General features: G+C 42.0%; 1 protein-coding gene and 1 pseudogene across 1 annotated transcript in view; both read left to right on the top strand.

Moving 5' to 3' along the window:
- The window catches only part of AEBP1 (AE binding protein 1), a 36,761-nt gene extending 9,957 nt beyond the window's left edge, over positions 1–26,804 (top strand). Inside the window, exons 4-22 of the mRNA XM_069944184.1 lie at positions 680–742; positions 2,156–2,215; positions 2,374–2,457; positions 13,653–13,727; positions 14,899–14,970; positions 15,166–15,219; positions 15,346–15,411; positions 16,021–16,130; positions 16,364–16,503; positions 17,574–17,658; positions 18,389–18,533; positions 20,208–20,296; positions 20,390–20,513; positions 20,856–21,052; positions 23,609–23,788; positions 23,872–24,259; positions 24,346–24,485; positions 25,486–25,585; positions 25,743–26,804. Of these exons, the coding sequence (XP_069800285.1) occupies positions 680–742; positions 2,156–2,215; positions 2,374–2,457; positions 13,653–13,727; positions 14,899–14,970; positions 15,166–15,219; positions 15,346–15,411; positions 16,021–16,130; positions 16,364–16,503; positions 17,574–17,658; positions 18,389–18,533; positions 20,208–20,296; positions 20,390–20,513; positions 20,856–21,052; positions 23,609–23,788; positions 23,872–24,259; positions 24,346–24,485; positions 25,486–25,585; positions 25,743–26,287 (2,717 nt within the window). The 3' untranslated portion in view covers positions 26,288–26,804. The remainder of the gene's footprint in view (positions 1–679; positions 743–2,155; positions 2,216–2,373; positions 2,458–13,652; positions 13,728–14,898; positions 14,971–15,165; positions 15,220–15,345; positions 15,412–16,020; positions 16,131–16,363; positions 16,504–17,573; positions 17,659–18,388; positions 18,534–20,207; positions 20,297–20,389; positions 20,514–20,855; positions 21,053–23,608; positions 23,789–23,871; positions 24,260–24,345; positions 24,486–25,485; positions 25,586–25,742) is intronic.
- LOC138781877 (U2 spliceosomal RNA) lies at positions 7,412–7,591 on the top strand (annotated as a pseudogene).
- Positions 26,805–26,843: the final 39 nt, after the last annotated feature.

Genomic DNA, 26,843 nt, shown 5'->3' with positions numbered 1-26,843 from the left:
CTCAGGTTTCTGGGCCTGGCCTGGTTGCGACTGCTACCTCTGCACCTTCTATACCTCAGCTTCACATATGTGAATTACCTTATGTAGCAGGGGATCTTTGGGCCCCCTCAGATTTCTGGGCCTGGCCTGGTTGCGACTGCTACCTCTGCACTTTCTATACCTCAGCTTCACATATGTGAATTACCTTATGTGGCAGGGGATCTTTGGGCCCCCTCAGGTTTCTGGGCCTGGTTGCGACTGCTACCTCTGCACCTTCTATACCTCAGCTTCACATATGTGAATTATTCATCAGGACGACCATCAACAACCCGCTCATGGAGTTCTGTCCAACTATATTATAGCTAAAAATGAAAGGATTAGGGTGGCTCCAAAAGACGTCTGGCTAGAAACAGAACTACAGAGACCCGGATTAAGTGTTGGAGAACAGGCAGGAAATGTCTCATTTCTCAGCTGAAATCAACCTTGAAGACTATAGGCCTCGTGTAGCCAAAAGTTGTATTACTTTTATAGATGATTTACTGCTAGCACCTGTAAAGAATATAGAATGGAGAATATAGCATTAGATCCGATTAATATCAGGAAAAACATGAACAGACTATTTACTATATACAGTATATACATACTGTAGGCATGACAGGGAACATGGCTCATAATACTAAGGAATCCTGTTATATTCCAGGAGAGTACTTAGAGCCACTTGAACCTGAACCTGAGGAACCTGACATTAGAAGACCAAGGCCTGGTGAGCAACATATTCTTTTTTTTTAACCTTTACTATGTACTTGATATGCTAAATAAAATTTAACACAATATTTTTGATATGTGTAATTTATTTCTATAAAAAAAAAAATCGTAAGTCTTCCAGTACTTATCAGCTGCTGTATGTCCTGCAGGAAGTGGAGGGCAGGAGATGTTTTCTATGGGGATCTGCTACTGCCCTGGACAGTTCCTGACATGGACAGAGGTGGCAGCTGTGAGCACTGTGTCCCACTGGAAAGAATACACCACTTCCTGTGGGACATACAGTAGCTGGTAAGTACTGGAAGACTTGAGATTTTTTTTATAATAGAAGTAAATTACAAATCTGTATAACTTTCTGACACCAGTTGATTTGAAAGATTTTTTTTTGGTGTACTTCCCCTTTAGAAATCATCTGTCACAGTCAATAGCAACCACAGCTATAGATATTAATTGTTCCTGTCTGCCGAAATAACTACAAATGACAGACATGAAAGGGTTAAAGGAGTATTCCAGTTATATTTTTTTTCTTTCAAATCAACTGGTGTCAGAAAGTTAAATAGATTTGTAATTTACTTCTATTAAACAATCTCTAGTCTTCAAGTACCTATCAGCTGCTGTATGTCCTGAAGGAAGTGGTGTATTCTTTCCAGTCTGACACAGTGCTCTCTGCTGCCACCTCTGTCCATGTCAGGAACTGTCCAGAGCAGGAGAAAATCCCCATAGAAAGCCTCTCCTGCTCTCCAGACTGTCAAGAATACACACTTTCTGCAGGATATACAGCAGCTGGTAAGTACTAGAAGACTGGAGATTTTTACATAGAATAAATTACAAATCTCTGGCACTTTCTGGTTTCAGTTGATTTGTGGAAAGAAAATGAAGTTATTCAAGTGAGCTTACAAAGACATAGGGAAAATATTAAAATTCCATATAGATAAGACCTCGGTTAGTCTGTGATCTGTGGCCCCTACTGTCCAGAGTTTAAATCCACCTATAATATCTTGCGATATTAAGGTATATCAGTCTGTGCTAATTATTTTATAAATGTATTATTTATAGCAGTCTAGACTCCAAAATCCCCTGCATAGACATAAAAGTTAAATGACAAACCCCTTGGAACCTTAATACCACTCCTAGGTGAGTTTAGAACCTCACTGCATCCAGTTCTGTTATTGATTATAATGTATAACTAGTATGCAGTAAGCTCCAAAGCTCCCCCTAGTGGTGGCTATTAGAGACCAGAATGTTATCCTTTCAATCTGTCTATGAAGGGGATTTTAAATTCTGTATGAGAAAATAACTATATCTCTACTATGGAATTAAATAAATCTATTTTATCTACAGGTGCCAGGTAGTTAACTAAACCTGATAATTCTATATAGTAACACAATCATATGGTTTCTTATTTTTTGACTAGGTGTGGAAGAGGAGCCTCCAACTGAAGATTACAATGAACGCCTGGAGGACTATGATGACTGTATGGTCACTTTATCCCTTTGTGCTTTGTTCTTTATTCTGTTTATAGCTCATCCTCATCCATTATTACATGCATGATTAGAATCTATTTCCATACCTCTTCTCTTTTTGTCAACTTTTTGCCTCCTTTACAACTAAATATTTTCTTCCTCCACATAGATGGGTCCAACAGACGTAATAAGAAGCCTGAGAAGGTTCCTAAGCGTCCAGAGCCCCCTGTAGTATATGAGAAGCCTACACCCAGTAAGAACCCTCTCATTCATGTACAGTGCTGTTACTTGCTCCATACATATGTAAGATAACTTGCCATTGAAGGTTTATAGAAATATTTTACAATCTAATTATTTAAAAAAAATTTTGAGTCTAAAACTAAGCTTAGATTATCTGTTCTGTCTGTGTTGATAAGGAGACTACTGTAAAATTATCTGTACAGCATTACAATGAAAGATCACATTAGCAGATAGAACAGACAATACATGAAAATCACAGCTCAGCCTCCCTCTCCTGTGGAATGGCCTATTTAAAGGTCACAGAGTATGTCGGGTAACGCTTTCAGACATGTCAGGGTGACATCTTCTGTCTGTTGTTGCCTAGGTCCATAGAACTTGCTGTAAAGCAAATCTCCAAATGCTGTTAAAACAGCTCAGACAAGATGGTTGCCCCCATAAAAATAATAATGAAAAAACTAGGTGCAGTCCCTTTAAATGAAATGTTTTAGCAGAATTTGACTGATACTGGTACTAGGCCTAAAACGAAAACACTTTGGGGGATATTTATCAAAAGGTTTAATATTTAGACTGGTGCAAACTGGCCACAGCAACCAATCACAGCTCCTCTTTCCTTTAACCAGAGCTGGAAGCTGAGCTGTGATTGGTTGCTGTGGGCAGTTTGCACCAGTTTAAATTTTACACCCTTTGATAAATCTTTCCCTTCCTGTTCAGTATGTGACAATAAGAGGGGGGCTTCTGAAAACTGATCTGTACAGCATTACAGTAAAAGATTACACCAGTAGATAGCAAATACAATAGCAGCTCAGCCTTCCCTTCCACTCCCCGTGGAATGATCTTTCCACAGGTCACAGAAGTTACTGAGCATGGTTCCAAATGTGTCCCATAGAAAGAATAGGGTCTGGAAATGTTCATTCTGTCTATGCCCATGAGACTTGCCATAAAGCATGTCACTAAATGCTGTTGAAAACAGTTCAGACAAGATGGCAGCCCCCATAATAAGGTACTTAAAATAAAAATAAGAATGTTACAATCAGAAAATAGAAACAGATTAGAAAGAAAGAACATGTTCCCGTTTCTGGATCTAATCAGTACAACAAATTTAGGTGATACATTCTCTTTAAGGGCCAATCTCCTCTTTCAAACTCCATTTTGTCAATGTCATTGAGACACATCCCACTTTTTCTTACCTTGTATGAAAGAGATTAGAAATATTTCAGTTATCAGAACACTTATTATGGCTGATCTTATCCTAATAAACTTCTCACCCTAGAGGAAGAAGAGACCTACTACCCATCTACAAAATTAGGAAATTGCAGGGGAAATTGTACCCAGCAGTCAATGCTAGGTGTATCAGCAGTGGGACACCTTGTGATCTGCCTTTTGGCAAAAAATCCCTGTAACTAATAGGCATTGTCAAATGCAGTAATAAGGGGAATATAGTATTAAACCTAAAGAGAGAGAACTGAATAAGACTTCTTTTCATGTCTTAATATAAAAGATACCCCAAATGTATTACGAGGTGCAGACCACCCTCTGACATTCTGTATGCCATGTGCTGAAATCTACACAGGGGCCACACTCCTCACTTTAAGCCCTGCCTACCTTTTGGAAAGTGATGTAATACCAGGCACAAACTATGGGCCAGAGTGGCGCTGTTGCTACATCAAAAGTTTCCCCTTTTCTTAAATCAACAAGAATGAAATCTAAGCAATATACATTCTTTAGCACAGCTCCAGGAATTTTCCACTCTCCATATGTTTATAAGAATTTGAGGATGCCAAGTTAAAAATAATGTAAAATATGGCTTCCTAGTACAGATATAGATAAGTTATATGAAGGACGTTGTGAAATGTTTAGCAAACAGCGGAGAACCAGCTAAGTATCTGCAGCTATGCCAGTATCCAGACTAATGGGAATCTAATCTCTGTAATGAGGGAGAATTTCACTTATGACCTGAATATTCCACCCCGATTGCCAGGAAGAAATCCTCCAGCTTGTAATGAGCAAAATGATTTCCAATGCACAGAAATACATACAAAGCGGCAATAAACTGCATTTTCACATGCCTTGTAGTGGGCATGTGGGTGGGTCTGGCACGGCACCGTTGTGTGTGTTTTTATATATTATATATATATATATATATATATATATATATATATATATATATATATACAGCGGTAGTGTGGCAAATAAGATGCGCATGTTAGCTCTCCAACTATGGGGGAGATTTATCAAACTTATGTAAAGTAGAGTTGTCTTAGTCGCCCCTAGCAACCAATTAGATTCCACCTTTCATTTTTCAAAGACTCTGAGGAATGAAACGTGGAATCTGATTGGTTGCTAGGGGCAACTAAGACAACTCTACTTTACATAAGTTTGATAAATCTTCCCCTATGTCTTATCTTCAGGGGATGTCTTATTTCTCTCCTTCCAGCTCTCAACCTCGGCCTTCCCGCAGCACCCCGTTGGTAGACCTACCAATATTTCGTTTGGTTATGGCTGCTTGACGTTGCATGCAGAGGTGGCTTTTGCTTGCTTCCAGCCTCATCTATATGTTGAGGTTGCCCAGCTTTCAGTGAATAAAAGCGAATATCCAGCACCAGAGCAGAAGTTCCAATGCAAATCGTCCTTTATTGTTTATAACACGAACACTCAATAGTCCATGACCAACATGTTTCGGGCCGCAGGTCCTTAGACGTGTAATATGACACTTGAGAAAGAAGTCAGTTCGGCTTTGAAACGTGTTGTGTCTAATAAATTTATTATTATTTTTTTTACAACACTTTTATATTATTTTTGGACCTGCGCCCGTTACACCTGTATTGGAGTGGAGACATTTTAGGCTATCATCTCTATCACTTTAAAGGCTCCCTTCACCCAGTTAGTGCTCATCCTCCTTTATTATTTCCTCTCTGCTCCAATCCATTAGATTTGCTTCTATCAGTTCTATTTCCATTTCTTCATAACCATATCACATATCCCAGGCCCGCACACAGCCCGACCTGGTCACAGGTATTGCCTCTCCATCTTGCCCTTAATTCGCTCTTGTTGCCTCATTCTACTAAAAATGACTCTACATTTTATGTATACTATTCACAAACCTGCAGTTCAGTATACTGCCATACACTAGGGCAAAGACAGGCTGAGTTAAAAGGGTACTCTACAGAATTTTTTTTTTTTCAACTCAACTGATGTCAGAAAGTTATACAGATTTATAAATTAATTTTATTTAAAAAATCTTGTCTTTCAGTGCTTATTGGCTGCTGTATGTCCTGCAGGAAGTAGTGGATTATTTCCAGTCTGACACAGTACTCTCTGCTGCCACCTCTGTCCATGCTAGGAACTGTCCATAGCTGTAGTAAATCCCCATAGAAAACCTCTTCTGCTCTGGGCAGTTCCTGACATGGACAGAGGTGGCAGCAGAGAGCACTGTGTCAGACTGGAAAGAATACACCACTTCCTGTAGGACATGCTGATTTACTGACATATGCCATGAACATAGGGTCATATTAGATGTGAACACAGCTTGATATTCCCCATTGTCTTCCATGGCCTAATTAGCACCATAGTCTTACTGTTTATTTGTGTTTGTTATTTTCCCAATTGTTAAAGGGAATCTGTCAGCTCCTGGGCCCTACCTGTGGTGCTGACAGTGTGCTGTAGCTGGCAGCCCCAAGTGAGCATGGTGCCTTTTTGGTAATTTTTCGTGCAGCGGATTATGTACAATCTTATGTCTCCTACTGTCACAGAGTAGTTGTTCGTGCCACACTTGTCATGCATCCTCCTACCTCTTCATGAATAATCAATGTTGCCTGGCCTCCTGCTCGCTCAGCTGTCAGATTGCTGATCAGTCCTCTGTAGACAGGTTATGTCTGAAAGAAACGCTCAGGTATAATTGAACCTCTTCTCCCTAATGTGTTGGAGCTGTGGTCTAGGGGTAACTCCCCTGTCTAGAGACCTGCCAGCAGTTCATTCTCTGGTTCGAATTCCCTGATGGAAATTAAATGTCTTTTTTTCTCATTATTGTATCATTTTAACACTATGTTCACACACAGTATTTTTGCTCAGTATTTTGGTCAGTATTTTGCAACCAAAACCAGGAGTGGATTGAGAACACAGGCTACTTTCTCACACTGTTGAAATTGAACGGATGGCCATCATTTAATGGCAAATATTGGACATTGTTTTAAAATAAGGCTAGGTTCTCACTGCATTTTTGCAATCTGAGTTTTTTTTTTGCAAAAAACAGATGGAAAAAAACTTCCACTGTAAAAAAAAAAGCGGATCAAAACGGATCCATTTTTTTTAACGGACACAAAAGTAGTGTCAGCTACGTTTTTGTGTTCGTAAAAAAAAAAACAGATCCGTTTTGATCCTTTTTTTTTTTTCAATGGAAGTCAATGGAAAAACAGATCAAAACGGATGCACACAAATGCATCAGTTTTTTGCAAAAAAAAAAAAACAGATTGCAAAAACGAATTGCAAAAACGCAGTGTGAACATAGCCTAACAGTAATTATTTGCTATTAAATGGAAGCCATCCACTCAATTTCAACAGTGTGAGAACATAGCCTTTCTGTGTTTTCAATCCACTTCTGGTTTTGGTTGCAAAACACTGAGCAAAAATACTGTGTGTGAACATAGCCTTAATAATTATACAATAATAATAAAAAAAAAAAGACATCTACTTAATTTCCATCAGGGCATTCAAACCAGAGAATGAACTGCTGGCAGGTCTCTAGACAGGTGAGTTACCCCTAGACCACAGCTCCAACACATTGGTGAGAAGAGATTCAATTATACCTGAGTGTTTCTTTCAGACATAAACTGCCTACAGAGGACTGATCTGCAATCTGACAGCTGAGCGAGCAGGAGGCCGGGCAGCATTGATTATTCATGAAGAGGTAAAGGATGCATGACAAGTGTGGCACAAACAACAGCTCTGTGACTATTTTTACAGTAGGAGACATAATCATCGCAAGATCAAGTGTAGTGTCTGTTCTTATCAGTTTGATATCTGATGCGTCCCCTATCTGGGGACCATATATTGAATGGATTTTTAGAACGGGGAGATGGAGGGGGAGCTTGCCCTGCCCTCTCCGGACATTGACCTGGTGTTGCAGTGCTTTCAGGTTCAGTGCAAAAAAAAAAAAAGATTGTACATAATCCGCTGCACGGAAAATTACCAAGAAAGCACCATGCTGACAGATTCCCTTTAAGCGATGCAGAATATGTGGGTGCTATATAAATCCAGGTCTTGACATAGAATAAGGATGACATTATAACATCTCGGTTGTGTTGGGTACAGTCATGTTTTCCAGACCATTTAGATAGAGCTGAATGTCACTAGAAAGCTAACAATTCAGATGAGACCAGGGGTAGTCTAGACAACATAGATAGGCTGCTGTTATAGAGGGAGGTCCATGGCACCATGTTAAGTAAGGGAAGTCCATGGCACCATGTTAAGTAAGGGAGGTCCATGGCACCATGTTAAGCAAGGGAGGTCCATGGTACCATGTTAAGCAAGGGAGGTCCATGGTACCATGTTAAGTAAGGGAGGTCCATGGCACTATGTTAAGCAAGGGAGGTCCATGGCACCATGTTAACAAAGGAGGTCCATGGCACCATGTTAAGCAAGAGAGGTCTGTGACACCATGTTAAACAATGTAAAAAAGTTGTACACTATAGCACTTCCCCACACAGACCCTCCGGTCTAAGTGTAATATAAAACACAAAATAATATATACAGATGCAAAAGTTACCTGTCCCTGTGTCCTATAGGGACAAAACAGTTCAAGTCCAATAGCATGGTAACAGCATCTCACTGAGGCGGAAAATACGGAAAAAAGAGAACTTTATTCCAGCATGGCAAACATAGCGACGTTTCAACCTTATAGGTCTTTTTCAAGCATACAAAGTTAGGAACAACATGTAGTATATAAGGGATCATCAGCCAATGGGAAAGGAACATATAATTAACACACATTAACCCTTGACAACCCGTATTAAACAACAGTTACAAATAATCTTTATTTAAACAGAACCAAGTGCTACACTTATCACTATGAGGTTAAAATTACTCACAAAACGTTAGTCTCCCACAGGTGTATCCACTATCTGAGCATAGAAGGAGCGCGACAAGCATAGGCGCCGGCGTCTCACGGCGCTTACTGCGCTTGCGCTAAACAGAAACCAGTCGTAGCGAGGTGGGCGTCAACAGCCGCGATCATGTGATCGCAACCATAGCAACCCACCACGCTCACCCTGACGGGGGTCAGCCGGCCACTGCTGATGGCAGAAACTTAACTCCTACCAGCCAATAGTGCAATGTAAGGAAAGTCTCATGTGAAAGTCCTGTAATCCAGCTGATCTTCAGCCACATCCAAAGCAGGCCACATACGGAACGTTCAGAAATAAAACCGCACCATAACTTCTCCAGAGGCATATTCGGCATAGACAGCTCCTCTTCATGCAGATAAGTTAATAGTTGCGGATCACTGTCATTGGTGTAAATCTCCACTCACCACTTCTGATCATAAGCTGCAACGCATCACATATTGCTATGCACTGTGGTTCCACCGGTATCATGTGCTGCGGTCCCTCCATCCATAAGCGCAAAAGCACACACTAAATCCGCGTGTGTCCGCTTCTCAGTGGTACAATCGGACCATGTAGCAATACATGCAGCAAACAGACCCGGGCATGGGAACTTACTATCCAGTGGCAGACTGGAAACTCCGGACATCATTTTTCATAACATCACTTCATGATGACAGTTCATATGAGACGGCCTCCAGTATAAGTTCCATAGAATATCATAGGGGGCAGCTGGAACAAAATATGGCAGAAGGCTCGGCTGACACCACATCAGGATGAAAAGAATAATAAACTCCTCTGTAGTATAAGCGCTCATCATTTAGTGGACCCATGGGGGACAAACGGATGCATCTAAAACAAAAAGTGAAAAGCAACAAATTAAAAGATTATAAAACCATCACTTAAAACAAAAGAGGTTGAATCCTAACATATATTATTTGCCAAATACGGACTAGATGCACTACATATTCGGCAACACCTTATACTCCAAATTTAAGCCCCTGGGGCTCATTGTATTAAGTAAAAAAATCCATTTTAATTCCAATTTTTTAAGCCTCAATGCTCTATCACCTCCTCTGACCAACGGAGGGACACCGTCAATAACCCTAAAGCGCAACTGGCTAAGTGTATGTCTTGCTTCTAGAAAATGTTGTGGGACTGGCAATTCAACTTTTCCTGTACGGATAGTACTTTTGTGTTTTTGTATCCTCACTCTTATTTCATTTGTTGTTTCACCCACATAACAAAGACCGCAAGGGCAAGAGATTAAATACACCACAAAACTCGATCTACAGTTGTATCTCTGTTTAATTTTAAATTCACGACCAGTATGCGGGTGATGGAAAGTGTCTCCCTTGACTAAATTCCCACAACAGGAGCAACTTAGACAAGGGAAACATCCTGTTTTACAGGTGGATAACAGTGTTTGTACCGGGCCCTTGGTTACTCCTATGTCAGATTTTACAACTACATCCCGAATGTTACGTGTCCGTTTGTAAGACATTAGGGGAGGGAGTCTAAATTCTTCTACCTTCGGGCAACCTTTAGCAAGTATACCCCAATTTTTTCTCAGGACATTAGCAGTAGTTGTAAAATCTGACATAGGAGTAACCAAGGGCCCGGTACAAACACTGTTATCCACCTGTAAAACAGGATGTTTCCCTTGTCTAAGTTGCTCCTGTTGTGGGAATTTAGTCAAGGGAGACACTTTCCATCACCCGCATACTGGTCGTGAATTTAAAATTAAACAGAGATACAACTGTAGATCGAGTTTTGTGGTGTATTTAATCTCTTGCCCTTGCGGTCTTTGTTATGTGGGTGAAACAACAAATGAAATAAGAGTGAGGATACAAAAACACAAAAGTACTATCCGTACAGGAAAAGTTGAATTGCCAGTCCCACAACATTTTCTAGAAGCAAGACATACACTTAGCCAGTTGCGCTTTAGGGTTATTGACGGTGTCCCTCCGTTGGTCAGAGGAGGTGATAGAGCATTGAGGCTTAAAAAATTGGAATTAAAATGGATTTTTTTACTTAATACAATGAGCCCCAGGGGCTTAAATTTGGAGTATAAGGTGTTGCCGAATATGTAGTGCATCTAGTCCGTATTTGGCAAATAATATATGTTAGGATTCAACCTCTTTTGTTTTAAGTGATGGTTTTATAATCTTTTAATTTGTTGCTTTTCACTTTTTGTTTTAGATGCATCCGTTTGTCCCCCATGGGTCCACTAAATGATGAGCGCTTATACTACAGAGGAGTTTATTATTCTTTTCATCCTGATGTGGTGTCAGCCGAGCCTTCTGCCATATTTTGTTCCAGCTGCCCCCTATGATATTCTATGGAACTTATACTGGAGGCCGTCTCATATGAACTGTCATCATGAAGTGATGTTATGAAAAATGATGTCCGGAGTTTCCAGTCTGCCACTGGATAGTAAGTTCCCATGCCCGGGTCTGTTTGCTGCATGTATTGCTACATGGTCCGATTGTACCACTGAGAAGCGGACACACGCGGATTTAGTGTGTGCTTTTGCGCTTATGGATGGAGGGACCGCAGCACATGATACCGGTGGAACCACAGTGCATAGCAATATGTGATGCGTTGCAGCTTATGACCAGAAGTGGTGAGTGGAGATTTACACCAATGACAGTGATCCGCAACTATTAACTTATCTGCATGAAGAGGAGCTGTCTATGCCGAATATGCCTCTGGAGAAGTTATGGTGCGGTTTTATTTCTGAACGTTCCGTATGTGGCCTGCTTTGGATGTGGCTGAAGATCAGCTGGATTACAGGACTTTCACATGAGACTTTCCTTACATTGCACTATTGGCTGGTAGGAGTTAAGTTTCTGCCATCAGCAGTGGCCGGCTGACCCCCGTCAGGGTGAGCGTGGTGGGTTGCTATGGTTGCGATCACATGATCGCGGCTGTTGACGCCCACCTCGCTACGACTGGTTTCTGTTTAGCGCAAGCGCAGTAAGCGCCGTGAGACGCCGGCGCCTGTGCTTGTCGCGCTCCTTCTATGCTCAGATAGTGGATACACCTGTGGGAGACTAACGTTTTGTGAGTAATTTTAACCTCATAGTGATAAGTGTAGCACTTGGTTCTGTTTAAATAAAGATTATTTGTAACTGTTGTTTAATACGGGTTGTCAAGGGTTAATGTGTGTTAATTATATGTTCCTTTCCCATTGGCTGATGATCCCTTATATACTACATGTTGTTCCTAACTTTGTATGCTTGAAAAAGACCTATAAGGTTGAAACGTCGCTATGTTTGCCATGCTGGAATAAAGTTCTCTTTTTTCCGTATTTTCCGCCTCAGTGAGATGCTGTTACCATGCTATTGACCATGTTAAACAAGGGAGGTCGGTGGCACCATGTTAAGCCAACATAAACAGAAAAATCTAATCTAAACCAATCAGACCTGTTAGCTAAACTCATACAGAATCACCTGTAGCCCCATTACATCTCATTGCCATTCAAGTAAATGGGGCAGAGTTGCAATACCAGACACAGCCCAGGGACAACAGTGGCGCTTTTTCTGAAAAAAAAAAATGTTTTTAATTCTAGAATCCCTTTAACCCTTTTATCTTAAGCAATAATTTTTTGGTTGACCTTGTGGGTTGTGTAATGTGTATGTCACCCGCTATGACGTAACGTATTACAGATATTACAGATTACCTTATCTGGAACTTGCACTGGTTTCTCATTGGCCAGAGTTCACTGGGATTGTGTGATCGTATATTTGACGGACAGCTGAGGATGTGAGTGGAGCCAGAACTTCACTATAAAATACCATACAGATAACAGCATTCCTGATCCTTGTCCAAAGCAAATTCCATGGATGTTATTTTGGGCTTATGAGTTGTTATTTTGGGGCATTTGCTTGACATCTGCATTATAAGTAAGCGACGAAAGCCAGGCTTGGCCTAAATTCATGAAAATCACTGCGACTTTTATATAATATGGAACAGATATATTATTGAATTTATTTGCGTTATCGTTATGTTAACCCCTCGCTCACTTCCTATTAGCAGTATTCTAAAAAGAAAAAGAAAATTATTCTATTAGATTTTTTTTTAAAGGGACCTTTTGTTCAGGACCCTCATCTATAAGCCAAAGCAGAGAGCAGGTACAAAAATCATCTCATGCTTTAGAGGACCATTGATCATTTTGCTTTATTTCTCCTCTGGGGGTGCTGCAGGGATTTTGAACACCACCCGCTGGTTTCCCACATAGATTAAATGGGCACTATTTCTTAAAAAAAAAAGAAGCAAAAAAGCTCATGGCATGTCATAGAGACATAGTAGAGGTTTCGATAAGTGAGTTCCACTGCTAGTTCTAGTGATCAGTCAGGGTCTGAATGCCCATACCCCCATAATGAAAAGATTTGAAATGACTCTTTGGAAGTCACAAGTAAATTTTAGAGGAGAAGGACTGTGGTTTTTAAAATCTGGCAGCTTGCAGGGAATTTGATCAAAAGTATGAACCTCTCCCCATGCCCACGTTGAGCAGGGGGATCAGCTTTGGGACCCCAGCCGGAAGCCATTTTCCCCCGAGTTGTGATGACGTCACGACTCGGGGGAAAAGGCCTGTCCTGGTCACAAGGCTGATCCCGCCACTCACAGCAGGCACAGGGACAGGTAAGTTCATATTCCTGATCAAATTCCCCCCTGCCCCTGCCGGCTGACAGATTTTAAAAATAGCCGGACTTCTCCTTTAAAGATGACTGCTCAGGATCTCCGCAGAGGGATTTCCTTGTGTGCAGTTGATCAGGGAAGCCTTCTAACAAAAAAAGTAATCATCAAATTGTGATCCGTTAGGATTTGCCCCCATCTTGTTCCATTACTGTTTATTACTTCAACCGAAACATGTAAGGGTTATTTTTTCTGGATACCTGACCATAGTTTGTTAAAGAAATTAAAGGGGAACTCTAGCAAAAATTCAAATGAACTGGTTTCACAAAGTTATATTGATTTGTAATTTATTTCCATTTAAAAATCTCTTACAGTACTTCCATAAAAAATTCGCCAGGGTACCCCTTTAATTTTTTTGTATATACTAAACACTAAAGCTAAGTTTTTTTGATCTGTGATTTTGTCTCCCTAGAGAAGCCAGTGGTTGTCACTCCTCCACCAATTCCTGAATACCCAGACCCAAAACCAGGAAATAATTACGATGACTGTGAGTACAATCTAAAGTTTCTTCTACAATATATTATACATTCTTTGTACTCATTTTTTCATTGTTTTTAATTATTATGTTACCATTAGTTTTAACCGATTTAAACAACTGTGCAAATTTGTAAATATTCTTCATCAAAAATGTCCAACTAAGTAGCCACTCTGTGTTAGAGATAGCCACATGTTTTTTAGTCTACAGTAGAGATGAGCGAACCTGGAGCATGCTCGAGTCGATCCAAACCCGAACTTTCGGCATTTGATTAGCGGTGGCTGCTGAAGTTGGATAAAGCCCTAAGGCTATGTGGAAATCATGGATATAGTCATTGGCTGTATCCATGTATTCCAGACAACCTTACCGCTTTATCCAACTTCAGCAGCCCCCGCTAATCAAATACCGATCGTTCGGGCTCGGATCGACTCGAACCCAGTTCGCTCATCTCTAGTCTACAGAGATTGTAAATGTTGTTACAGATTAGATTTAGAGATGACTACTACTAGCCACCAGTTTCAGCTGGAAATTGAAGAAACATGTTGTGGACCTTATTTGCGAAATGTATTTGGACCAAAGACTGACACTATTATAGAGGCGCCTAAACTAATAAAGCTAACAAAGGTCAAACAAACAATATCCCGGCCAGAGGAGTAGGCTATCCCTGTTCATATCCCTAATTCGAGAGGATAGGTTATAGTCGCCTGTGCTCCCTCTACATGCTATAGAGAGATACATCCAATTCTAGAATCATATGAATATATAGGAATTGTGTGTTTGGTGCCTAAGGATCAAGAATCCCTAATTCAGTTACTGAAATATTCTCCAGTCATGTTCAATGCACTATGGCCCATCTCCTGTGTTCTCATCCTTTATTTCCCTTTGGTTTTCTCTGATCTGTTTTATGACTATGGTGGCAGCCCATGTCTGAAGGATAAAACAGAAGTACTCTGATAATAAGTACCCTACTTATATAGGTTAAACTATTTGCCCACGAGACACATCATAAACAGCAGGTACAGAGGGTGACAATAATCATGGGGTTCCCATCGGTGACTTGATTAAAGGCTACAGAAGGTGTTTCACAACGATGAGAAAGGATCAGACGGCAGTATCCTCACTAAATGAGTCCTATGACTTGTCAACACCTGCAAAATCAATGTCACTTCTTTTATCTATGCAGATGATTATACAGTGTTTCTGAAGCCACCAGACAATGAGGACGAGTGGACAGATGAAGACAAATACCCGACAAGTAATTTTTATATGTTCATGTGTCTGCAGTTATGTATAGATATAGGGGCACCCTGACTAATAGTGATACAGGGTTAGGGCTACAGCTCAGAGATGTGCAATATGTCACCCATCCAAGTGTGTGCACCTTTTTTAATTCTATATGGGGGCTTCTTTCTGTCAAATCTTACAGTCTGATCATGTTTTATGTCTACAGAGACAACTAGCAAAGAGGAACGCGAGAGAGAGGAGGAGGAGAGGAATCGAAAAGGTGAGGGGTACATCGATATCTGAGACATTAAGCATTAAGGCAGACGGGTCTGTTTTTTAGGTAACTTTTATAAGCAAGCTGTATTTCAGATAGGGATGTGTAAATTAATATCATCTATTTCTATAGACAAGAAGAAGACCCAAGAAACGTGGGATTCAGAAGAGGTGGAAGAACCTCCAAAGGAGAGGAGAAGTATGTACAAGTCTTTTGTTTAGAGCTAAAACTTGTAAAACTTAGAGGCATTTAAAGAAAAGTAACTTGTCCCCTATCCACAGGATAGGGAACAAGTAAGATATTGCAGGGGGTCTGACCTCCAAACGAACACCCTGTCGATCTACATTTTTGCCCAGATGCTTGCGGCTCTATTTATTTCTATGGAGGTACCGGAAAGAGCCAAGTAAGCACTCTTCTGGCTTACACGGCTCTTTCTGGCATCTCTATTCAATCCTATGGAACCGCCGGAGAGAGCAGAGTGCAGCGCTCTTCCAGCTTACTCGGCTCTTTCCGGCACCTCCTTTGGAATGAATAGAGCCGCGGGTCACGTGCCGTACCTGTGGCTCTATTCATAACACAGAAGAAGCCAGGAGCCAATACAGAGATTGGTGGAGGGTACAGAGGTCAGACCTCCAGCGATCTCTTACTTTTCTCCTATCCTGTGGATCAGGGAAAAGTTGTTTTTTTATCGAAAAACCTCTAGCTGTTGTCCGGAGAGCAAAAGAAGGCTAAAGCCTTTTGCTCCCTGGACAACCCCTTTAATAAGCTTTATCAGATAATAATTTCCTTTTTTTACTCTTAACTCAGAGTGCCCTCCCATTGGTGTTGAATCCCATCGGATAGATGATGATCAGATGCTTGCTTCCTCTATGTTGCGCCATGGGCTGCACGCCCAAAGAGGTCGTCTTAACATGCAAGTATGTACCAGATAGGTGGAATTTCGTCCTCCAACAAGTGTCTGCTGCTTTGATTTTGTCTTTCCACTTTCATAGCAAGACAGAAATAATCTTTAGGTCATAGTGTCGCCCTGGCCTAAGGCATGTAGTAATAACATATATCAGTGTCTGTTGTAATAAAAAGAGATCAATTATTGAGTTGAAGGGACCATTAGTATTTGTAGTACATCTCTTACAGTGTGCCCCCTCTTTAGGCAGGTGCAAATGAAGATGACTTCTTTGACGGTGCCTGGTGTGCTGAGGATGATGGCCGATCACAGTGGTTGGAGGTGGACACCAGAAGAAGCACATTATTCACTGGCGTCATAACCCAAGGACGGGACTCTGTCATTCAGTAAGTATTTTCTGTAGATAGTAAACCTGTCCCAAAATTATATACGCTCTGAGGAGTGGTCTGCCATGCTAAATGCCCACGAATCATCCAGATCCGCTGCTGGCGCCCTCTGTAATTACCCACCAATAATGTCCCAGATGTGCCCAATGGTAGACAAGTCTGGAAATGCTGCAGGCCATGGTAGCATGTTTGGGCCACAATCGTACATTATGCCAACGGACACCTTTATCCCGGGAATAGGAGTAGGAGTGGTGTGATGTTGTCTCCTTAACATTGATATTGCAACACCAGGAAGGACAAGCCATACGGTAACAGTGCAGAGTGAGGTAGCAGTGGAGGTTAGAGATGATCGAATTTTCAGGTTCATTCAAACTTGAACCTTAGTCATTTGATTCGCGACCCCTTCCTGTACCGAGGGGAAGGTGAAGACAGCCCGAGTACCGCCTGGGAAACAGGGATACAGCCTAGGTAATAGGAATCAAATGATGAAGGTTCGAGTTCGAATAAACCTGAAAATTCCAGATGTTCGATCATTTCTAGTGGAGGTAGGAATGGATGCAATGATTGTCTTGGATGCAATGATTTGGTCTGGAGACCATGTGGGTCATGTCGTGTGTAGGTCTTTACAGGGAAACGTCACGTATGGGGTTGCATAATGTACGGTAGCCAAAGTCTTTATTACAGATACACTAACCGCTTGGTGTTATGTTGATTGGTACAGCCATTGCCCATATGGTACCACAAACAATACCCCAATAACAATCAGCCCAGAATGTAGAATTCAATCTTTTTAGTGAACTTGTGAACGGGAAAGGGATTGACTTAGAATTTGAGGACCTGCTAAGATTAGAAAAGTCATAACCATTTGTCCCATGTCACTGGTTTTCATTGACGTACTTGGGGAACATGGAGGCATAATGTGATGTCACATGAATGAAAGAGGCTGAAGAAGGAATAAGGAGGAAGAATCCCAAAGCAATATGTTAGCTCAGACCGCAAAATATATGGTTACGTAGCCTTATAACTTTATTCCTACAGGCGAAGTAATTCACTTTTTTTTTCTCTAATAGTGATGATTTTGTCACCGCGTTCTATGTGGGCTTCAGTAACGACAGTCAAAAATGGACCATGTACAGCAATGGGTTTGAGGAGATGGTGAGTATGTGGTTATCTTTGTATTTTATGATAGATTGACACCTATAGGACCTTAAAGTGGAACAGTCTTCAGCTTTTTACTGTGTACAATGGGGTACACTGATATACTGTAACTCGTACTTCAATCCAACACTCCAGCGCTAAAATAAGCTTTGGACATTTTATGCAAATTAGGAGATACATCCCATCGACTGCAAAAGCCCAGCAATGACTCTTCTTTTCTAATGCCCCTATGCCTGCAAGTAAGCACCAATTCTATTTAGATTGACAGACCCAAAATTGCTGAGCTTTTGCAGCCCAGGAAAAAACCCTTGGGGCTTTATGTCCTAAATTGCATAAAACTTCTAAAGCTCAGCGCTGGAACGATGGATTGACATAAGAGTTATATCTACTGTTTCAGGATTAGAAGCCCCATTGTACACTACCTTTACTTTAGTTACCAAAAACCTATGTCCTGTAACAACCAGTCACATCCCAGCTTTCATTTTTGAAGGCAGAATATGAAATGAAAGCTGCTTTTTGACTGGTTGCAAGACAAACAACTCTTCATATATTTGTATCAAAACTATCAAAGAAATGGTGTTACCTGTAGCAACCAATCAAAACTCATCTTTCATTTCTCAAATGGCTTTGGAATAATGAAAGCTTTGCTGTGATTGGTTGCTGTAGTAAACACACGAAATTTCTGCATTGGACATGATATATCAGGTTTTATTGTGTCTCTTTATAGATGTTCTATGGGAACGTGGACAAGGACACACCAGTGCAGACAGATTTTCCAGAACCGGTGGTAGCAAGATTTATCCGTATATACCCACAGACATGGAACGGCAGCCTGTGCATGCGCATAGAGGTCTTAGGATGTCCAGTTTCCAGTAAGAACCTACAGCTATATGCTCAGGCAGATTTCACCTTGTGTAATTGGGCCGGAGATTAGCCAACCAACAAGCAAGCGCTCACTTGTTGGCTGATCGATCAATTCTGACCAGTCAAAAAAATTATGTTAGCTACATCTCCCTGTGTAATAGGCGATGTGGGACAAGCAAAATGGCCGCATGATCATTGCCTGGCTGCATGATCATTGTGCCGTGTAATAGGCTAGCCGGATGTCAATCAAATGCGACTATTTTACTTTATTAGGGTAGGTTCATACTGAGGAATTCTTGCAGATAAACTCTGCGGAATTCCGCAGTATGTCCGCGCCTTTCCGCCGGCTCCATAGACACCATTCTATGGGCCGGCGTATTCTGCTATCCGCCGAAAGAAGTGACGTCACTTCTTTCGGCGGATAGCGGAATACGCAGGCCCATAGAATGGTGTCTATGGAGACGGCGGAAAGGTGCACGCCCGTGCGCGCGGACACACGACAGAATTCCGCGGACATTGTCCGCGAGAATTCCGTAGTATGAACCCACCCTTAGGGTATGTGCACACTGAGGAAAAGGCGAGGAAAAAGGTGAGGAATTGAAGAGGAATTTCAGCTTGAAATTCCTCCCATCAAATATGTACAGAGCAAAGTCCCATTGTGTTCAATGGGTTTTCTGCTCTGTTAATCACACCGCAGAATTTCCGAGCAGAATTTTCTGCTGTAGATCTGCTAGAGGAATCCTATAGAAGTCAATGGGGGGGGGCTTAAATTCTGCTTATATTCTGCCTGAAAACTTTCTGCTTCAATTCCTCGAGAATTGCTCAGTGTGCACATACCCTTGCAGTCTATGAAGTAAATGAGTCAGATTCTTGGCAAGCCAAAGGGTATAGTGCACGCTCTCTCCCTGGCTGTATCTCTGGATTGCAGTGGTTCCCAGCAGTGAGACTCATTGTGATCAATAACGTTTGACATGTTAAAAGTTATTTGAAACGGCAGGAATGCGTTAATGTCTTTAGGTTCTTTACAGATGTATTTCACAGGATAGAGGATAAGTGTATGATTAAAGGAGAAGTCCTGTGTAAGTAAAAAACAAACAAAAAAAAGCAGAATGGAAGGGGGTGCGGGAACATAAACAATGTATATTTACCAGTCCCTGTGACTCTATAGCGCTGCTCCTGGATCTTGCTGACGTGTGTCGGCTGCCATTCTTGGCTGGTAACAGAACATCACGTACCTGGCTCTTCCAGCTGCAACGTTGCGGCCTGGTTGAGAGATTGGCCATTCAGCCAGTCAGTGATGTTGCAGCTGGAAAGGCGGTGGCCGGTGGCTGCCAGCTGGATCTGGGAGTGGCGATATGGGGGCGCCCCTTTTTTTTTTTACTTTCACAAGACTTCTCCTTTAAAGGTCTGACTACTTGGATCCCTGTAATCTTGAGCACAGGGATTCGAGTCTCACCTCGAAATGGATTGGCTGCCACCCTATTGCTTGTTTATGGCGCACACCAGGACCCCATGCACCCGGAGCCTTCTCCCCTATACCCTGTCATATTATATAGAAACATACTGTTCAGAGCCCTGTATATCATGCACAGTGTGCCAGTAAAGGAGGGGTTGGGACTGGGAGGTGAGGGTGTTATAATTATTATTTCCCTTTTATAACATTTGCTTCCTATTCTTCCTAGATGTGGTGAGTTACTACAGCCAGAATGAGGTGATAACATCGGCCGATAACCTGGATTTTAAGCATCACAACTACAAGGATATGAGGCAGGTGAGTACATCGTCTCTATTGTCACCACCACCACGAAGCTTTTAACCCTTTATAACATCTCTCTCTTTCTCCAATATATCATTCCACATCCAGCTCATGAAAGTTGTCAATGACGAATGTCCAACCATCACTCGCATATATAACATTGGGAAATCGGCTAAAGGATTGAAAATTTACGCAATGGAGATTTCAGACAATCCGGGGGAACATGAAGTAGGTAAGAAAGTCAACAAATCAATAAAAATCCAGAGATTATCAATAGAGATGAGTGAACCTGGAGCATGCTCGAGTCAATCCGAACCCGAACTTTCGGCATTTGATTAGCGGGGGCTGCTGAAGTTGGATAAAGCCCTAAGGCTATGTGGAAAACATGGATATAGTCATTGGCTGTATCCATGTATTCCAGACAACCTTAGAGCTTTATCCAAGTTCTGCAGCCCCAGCTAATCAAATACCGAACGTTCAGGTTCGCATCGACTCGAACCCGGTTCGCTCATCTCTAATTATCAACTATGGTATCTGCCTTTAATCCTAAACTGTATTGCACATTGCTTAACAGGGGAACCAGAGTTTCGCTACACAGCTGGACTACATGGTAATGAAGTTCTCGGTCGGGAGTTGCTTCTTCTTCTTATGCAGTTTATGTGCAAGGAATATCGAGATGGCAACCCACGCATAATAACTCTAGTCCACGAGACAAGGATTCACCTGGTGCCCTCTCTGAACCCTGATGGATATGAGATTGCAAGTCCAATGGTAGGTAAATGTTTGTAGAAGCCACATGTAAAAGGCATGAGAGTCCAGCTCTGCTAATAAATTAGCTAAATAGTAGAGAAAAAAAGAAACAGGCGAAAGGCGTTGCCTCGTTTGATACCGTACATTAAGGAAAAGGAAGGTAAGGTTAGTAGGAGGCTCACCTTGTTGCCCCTTGGGCTTAATGCGAATCATCCCTGAAATGGAGAACCGATGTAGAGACTGAATGGTCCTGGTGCTGAAGACTGCAAGCTAGTAGGAGTTTGGCAACTTTTTTTTTTTCCGTTTCTGCAATTTTACACGGGCCCCCACTCAGGGAGCATCCCGCGTGCTACCGTGTAAAATTGCAGAAACGGAAAAAAGAAAAAGTTGCCAAACTCCTTGGAAACACCAGCGCTGTCTTCATTAAGTCATGGGACCACAGATTTAAGGTGAAAGAAATAAAAAGTGTTTGGCAACTTTTTCTTTTTTCCGTTTCTGCAATAAATTAGCTAGGCATAAAAGTAAGTGAGGCCTTTGGAATTATTATTAGATAATTAGATTATTAGAAATTTGTCATAATTAGACAAACACAATGTAACTTAACTAGTAACACACAAACATTTGGACTGTGCATGCCTTTTATAGAGCAGATTGAGTAAACATCCACAGGGTAGGAAGAAAGTTGGTGACCCAATTGAAATTGGGGCTTCATGGCAGTTTAGCCCTCTCCCCAGCTGGGAGATGGGACCCAACTGCTGTGAAGTCCTGTCTAGGTGACATTGTTAATTGATTAAATGAAGCGAGCGTAAAGAGGAGGGGACAGTATTGAAGGAGTTATCCAGCATTAGAAAAACATAGCCACTTTCTTCCAGACACAGCATCGCTCGTCTCCAGTTTGGGTCGGGTTTTGCAACTCGGTTCGTTGAAGTGAATACAATGTTTTTTGTTTTGTTTTTTTGCAAGAACAGCCTTTGTTGGCAATTTAAACAATGGCTGTTCTGGACAAAAAAAAAAAAAGAATGCACTGTGTGGAATCCTATGGGGAACAGCATCCGCTGTGCACACAAATGTATTGCCCTACGGCCGTGGAAATAATTGACTAGTCAATTATTTCCGACCTGCAGACTGAACAACGGCCACTGTTCACAGCCTGGTCACATTCTCACAGCCGTACATTACACTGAAATTTAATGGCAATTTGGATTGCAGGCACATCCAAATGTGCCAGCAATCCAAATAAAAGAAAATCATGTTCATGCAGCCAATCAGCTCGATGAAACTGTCAAACAGCGGCCATTGTTTATATAGTGTTAAACATAGCCTAATGGGGTTGTCCAGTCTAAGAAAAAAAAATGGCCACTTTCTTCCAGAGACAACCTGACTCTTGTCTCCAGTTCAGATGTGGTTTGCAATTAAGCTCCATTCCCGTCAATGGGGCCTTGTTGCAAAACCAACACCCAAACTGTAGACAAAAGTGGTGCTGTGTCTGGAAGAAAGTGGCCATGTTTTGCTAACGCTGTATAACCTCTTTAAGGGTTTACGTCCTTTTTCTCCCTGCATTGTGGATGTTTGCACTTTGTGCTCAATAAGACAGAGACAATACAAGTGATTGTGTCTTATAGTTTACTTAGATTGTGTTTGCCTGTAATTTTTACTTGAATAACAATCAGAATACAATTTACAATCAGTATTCAATTTACAATTCCAGGTAATTTTAAAGGGTTCACTTACTATTTCTTGCAACTGTATATTTACAATGTGTCCAATGACACTTGGCACCAGAGAATAAAAGCATTTTAATAGTTTTAATAGTGTCAGTATTTTAAAATGTGATTTAAATCCGACATTCACTTTAAAGTGAATCTGTACTGGCCACCACCCACCCCAACCGCCGCTAACATTCTGTAGTTTTCACTAGGGATGATCGAACATTGGGAAATCTTAGGTTAGATCGAACTCGAACCTTCGGCATTTGATTCTCGATACCTTCCCGTTCCGTGGGGAAGGAGGAGACTGCCCGGGTACCGCCTGAAATACTGGCGGTACTCAGGCTGTCTCCTCCTTCCCCCACGGAATGGGAAGGCATCGAGAATCAAATGCAGAAGGGTCGAGAAGGTTTGAGTTCGATCGAACCTAAGATTTCCCGATGTTCGAGCATCTCTAATTGTCACCATGCATTGCCCGGTCCCAAGGTTGATCTTTTTCATGGGGATGGTATTATGGTTGAAAGCAAGTTTTATTTCAGCGGCGCGGCAGGGAGCCAATGGTGTACCCTAGCTCTAGACCCCACCCCATTGATCCCTGTTTTGTTATGTTTTTAACCATAATACAGACCCCAGGAGGAAGGCTGGTCCCTGGACTAGACAAGGCATGGCAAAGACCACAGAACAGTAACGGCAGTTTGGGGTGGGTGGCGGCTTGAAAGGTTAAACAAGTTTTATAAGATTAAAAAAAGTGTCTGCTTTCCTCCCAGATTCAGGATCTTTCCCGCCCATCTGGTATTAGGATTTAATACATTACCATTAGCAGGTTCCCAATACGAGACACTGCTCTTGACCTCATATGTATCTATCTCAGGGCTCAGAACTTGGCAATTGGGCCTTGGGCCACTGGACAGAAGAAGGCTATGATATTTTCACCAACTTTCCAGACCTTAACACAGCACTGTGGGCAGCGGAGGACAGGAAGATGGTCCCTTACCGGTTTCCTAACAGTAACATCCCTATTCCAGAAAGCTTTTTGGCAGAAGATGCCACAGTAAGTCTTGTATGGCAAATAAGAGATTGATAAAAGAAATGAATAAATAGTGTGGAGAAGACTTTCATGGATTTCTTGTCTAGGTGGCAGTGGAGACCAGAGCAATCATCGCTTGGATGGATAAAATCCCTTTTGTTCTGGGAGCTAACCTACAAGGTGGTGAAAAGCTGGTTTCCTACCCATACGACCTGGCAAGAGCGGTAAAGGAAGAAGAACCACAACCCCGGTATCGTCATCAGTATCTCCAAGAGGAGGAGGAAGAGGAGGAGGAGTCCTTTGCTGAAGCCCCAGGAGAGGATGAAGAAGGAGTGTCCAAGACTCCTGACAATGCTATTTTCAGGTGGCTCGCCATTTCCTATGCCTCAGCCCATCTAACCATGGGAGAAACCATTCGTGGCAGCTGCCATGCCGATGACTTCACCAAGGGTATGGGCATTGCTAATGGAGCCAAATGGAGGCCTGTCTCTGGCAGTAAGTAATTCCTACCAATAGGGATGGTGACTACAAACTGTATATTACTAGCTGTGGAATCACGTGGCTTACTCTCCCTCTAACAGGTATGAATGACTTCAGCTACCTACACAGTAACTGTATGGAGCTCTCCATATACCTGGGCTGTGACAAGTTCCCACATGAAAGTGAATTGGCCGAGGAATGGGAGACTAACAAAGAATCTCTGCTTACCTTCATGGAGCAGGTAGGTGAAAATTCCCCCATTTTTAGATGGACATAGGGGCTTTAGTCTGGACACATTTAGGTCCTATTAGGAAGGGGGCGACGGAGTGGAGCAAACAAGTCAGCCCTCGCTCACTTCCGGCACTATTACACATATGGGCAGCGAGCGGGTGAGAGCCAGGGGGAGGGGCACGGGGAGCTTTTGGGGGGCTACCCAGTTGATCACTGAATCATCCGGGCAGCCCATAGCAGAGGTCTGCTGCCGCCACTCCTATTTAACAAAGCAACGGCAGCAGATCGTTGCTATCCTGGTTGTTTGTCTTTCAACAGCAGACACTGTTCATGTTAGCTGATCGTTGCCTTCTATTACACAAGATAATTATGGGCCGTAATCGTTTCGTGTAATAGGGCCTTAAGCTAAAGCTTTGGCTGTCCAGGCATGATGGGAATTGTAGTTTTGCAACAGCTGGAAAGCCAAGGTTCCCTACCCCTGCTCTATGCCATAGATTTCTAAGGGCCCTATTACACGGGGCGATTATCATACGAAAAATCGTTATATCGTTCGAATTTAAACGATAATGGCTCTGTGTAATTGCAGGCAACAATCAAAAAATCGTTCATGTATCGTTGATTTAGATCTGAACCTAAAATTATCGTTAATCGTTCGCTGTAATTCAACATTTGTACGCTCAAGTTCCGCATTTTTTAACTAATCGTTCAGTGTAATTGCACATTGTTCCTTGTTTTGCTGGGATCAGAAGGAATAAACGATCATAGTAAAGATCGCAATAACAATCATAACTAACGACTATCGTTCTGTGTAATATGGTGAACGATTTCAGGTTAACGATAAACAATCTCGTTTGCGATCATCGTTTATTGTTAAAAAATCGCTCTGTGTAATAGGACCCTAAGTAATACTGCACTTGTAACTTCCCTACCTTAACCTGTCTATAATGGGTAACTTGGCCACATGTTTTCCCATCTACTACTTAATGTCTCTACTTCATACATTTTGACAGGTTCATCGTGGTATTAAAGGCATTGTGACTGATCGGCACGGGGAACCAATAGCTAATGCATCGATTTCTATAGCAGAAATTCAACATGACGTCAAAACAGGTAATTTCTTTTTCTAATATTAGGATGTGTGTACAAGACGTATTTTATGTCACATATGTGTTACATTGAATTCAAAGGGAAAATGCTGTTCAGTTTACCCATTTCACAAGCTGCATTTGCTTATGCCTCCTATAACCCCCTGTTCTCCTTCTCACAGATACTGGTGGCGACTACTGGCGTATTCTCAACCCAGGGGAGTATCGAGTGACTGTTCGGGCTGAAGGTTTTACACAGAGCACCAAGACATGTATCGTTGGCTATGAAGTTGGGGCAACTCACTGCAACTTTGTTCTGGCACGTTCCAACTGGCAAAGGATCAAGGAAATAATAGCAATGAAAGGGAAGGGGCCTCTCCGCCTGGCTCCACCTGGAGGCCGTCGTCTTTCCCCATTGGCAAAGCAGCGTATGCAGAGACGGCGGATGTGGCTGAACCGGCAGCGTAATCTCACCACCTCTCTTCCGCCCACAACTACGCCTTATGTTCCCACCACCACTTTACCTCCCACAGAGACGCCCACAACCATGCCTCCCCGCAGGCTGGAGCCCCCCACTCCTACGGAGTCTCTGTGGGACACAGAAACTGAGACCTACACAGAAATATACACAGAGGTGGAGACAGAAACATGGGAAGAGGAAGGCACTACGCCTGTCGCACCATTCACCACAGCGGAGACTTACACCGTAAACTTTGGGGACTTCTGAGAGGGCCACCTCAACGGAGAAGGGATACAAATTGATGTTTGAGCGTCATAAAGGGTTAAAGTTTCTGCCCCAGAGGGGTCAACTCTACATGTATATATAGCTCTGATCATCTGAAAACCAGGTCCACAGTACAGTAAAGCCGTAATAAAGTAACAGGGACCTGTTTCTACATTTACACGTCAGTTTTTAGCTGAAAAATTGGATTCATCAGAACATATTATGAACTTGTTGGTAGAGGTGTTCAAGGGGTTGTCCAGGATTAGAATCTCATCCTGTTCACTTCAATGGAGATGAGATACAATACCGGCCACAGCCAATGGACTAGCATGGCACTCTCAGACTCTATTGTTCTAAAACTAGACAATCCCTTTAGAAAAAAAAAAAAAAAAAAGTCATATAGGTAAGTGTGCATGCCTGCTAACTCTAGATTACATGAACCTGCAGGCCATTCTGGCAACTAACCACTCTAATATATTGTTTCTTAGATTTCCAATAAAGTTTTTACACCTTTCCCTAACGATTATTAAATACTGGGTAATTCATATGATCTCAAGAT

Source organism: Dendropsophus ebraccatus, chromosome 1 (assembly GCF_027789765.1).
Source record: "Dendropsophus ebraccatus isolate aDenEbr1 chromosome 1, aDenEbr1.pat, whole genome shotgun sequence".
NCBI lineage: Eukaryota > Metazoa > Chordata > Amphibia > Anura > Hylidae > Dendropsophus > Dendropsophus ebraccatus.
Note: the sequence above shows the minus strand (reverse complement) of the source record. Positions and strands in the feature narration are given on the sequence as shown.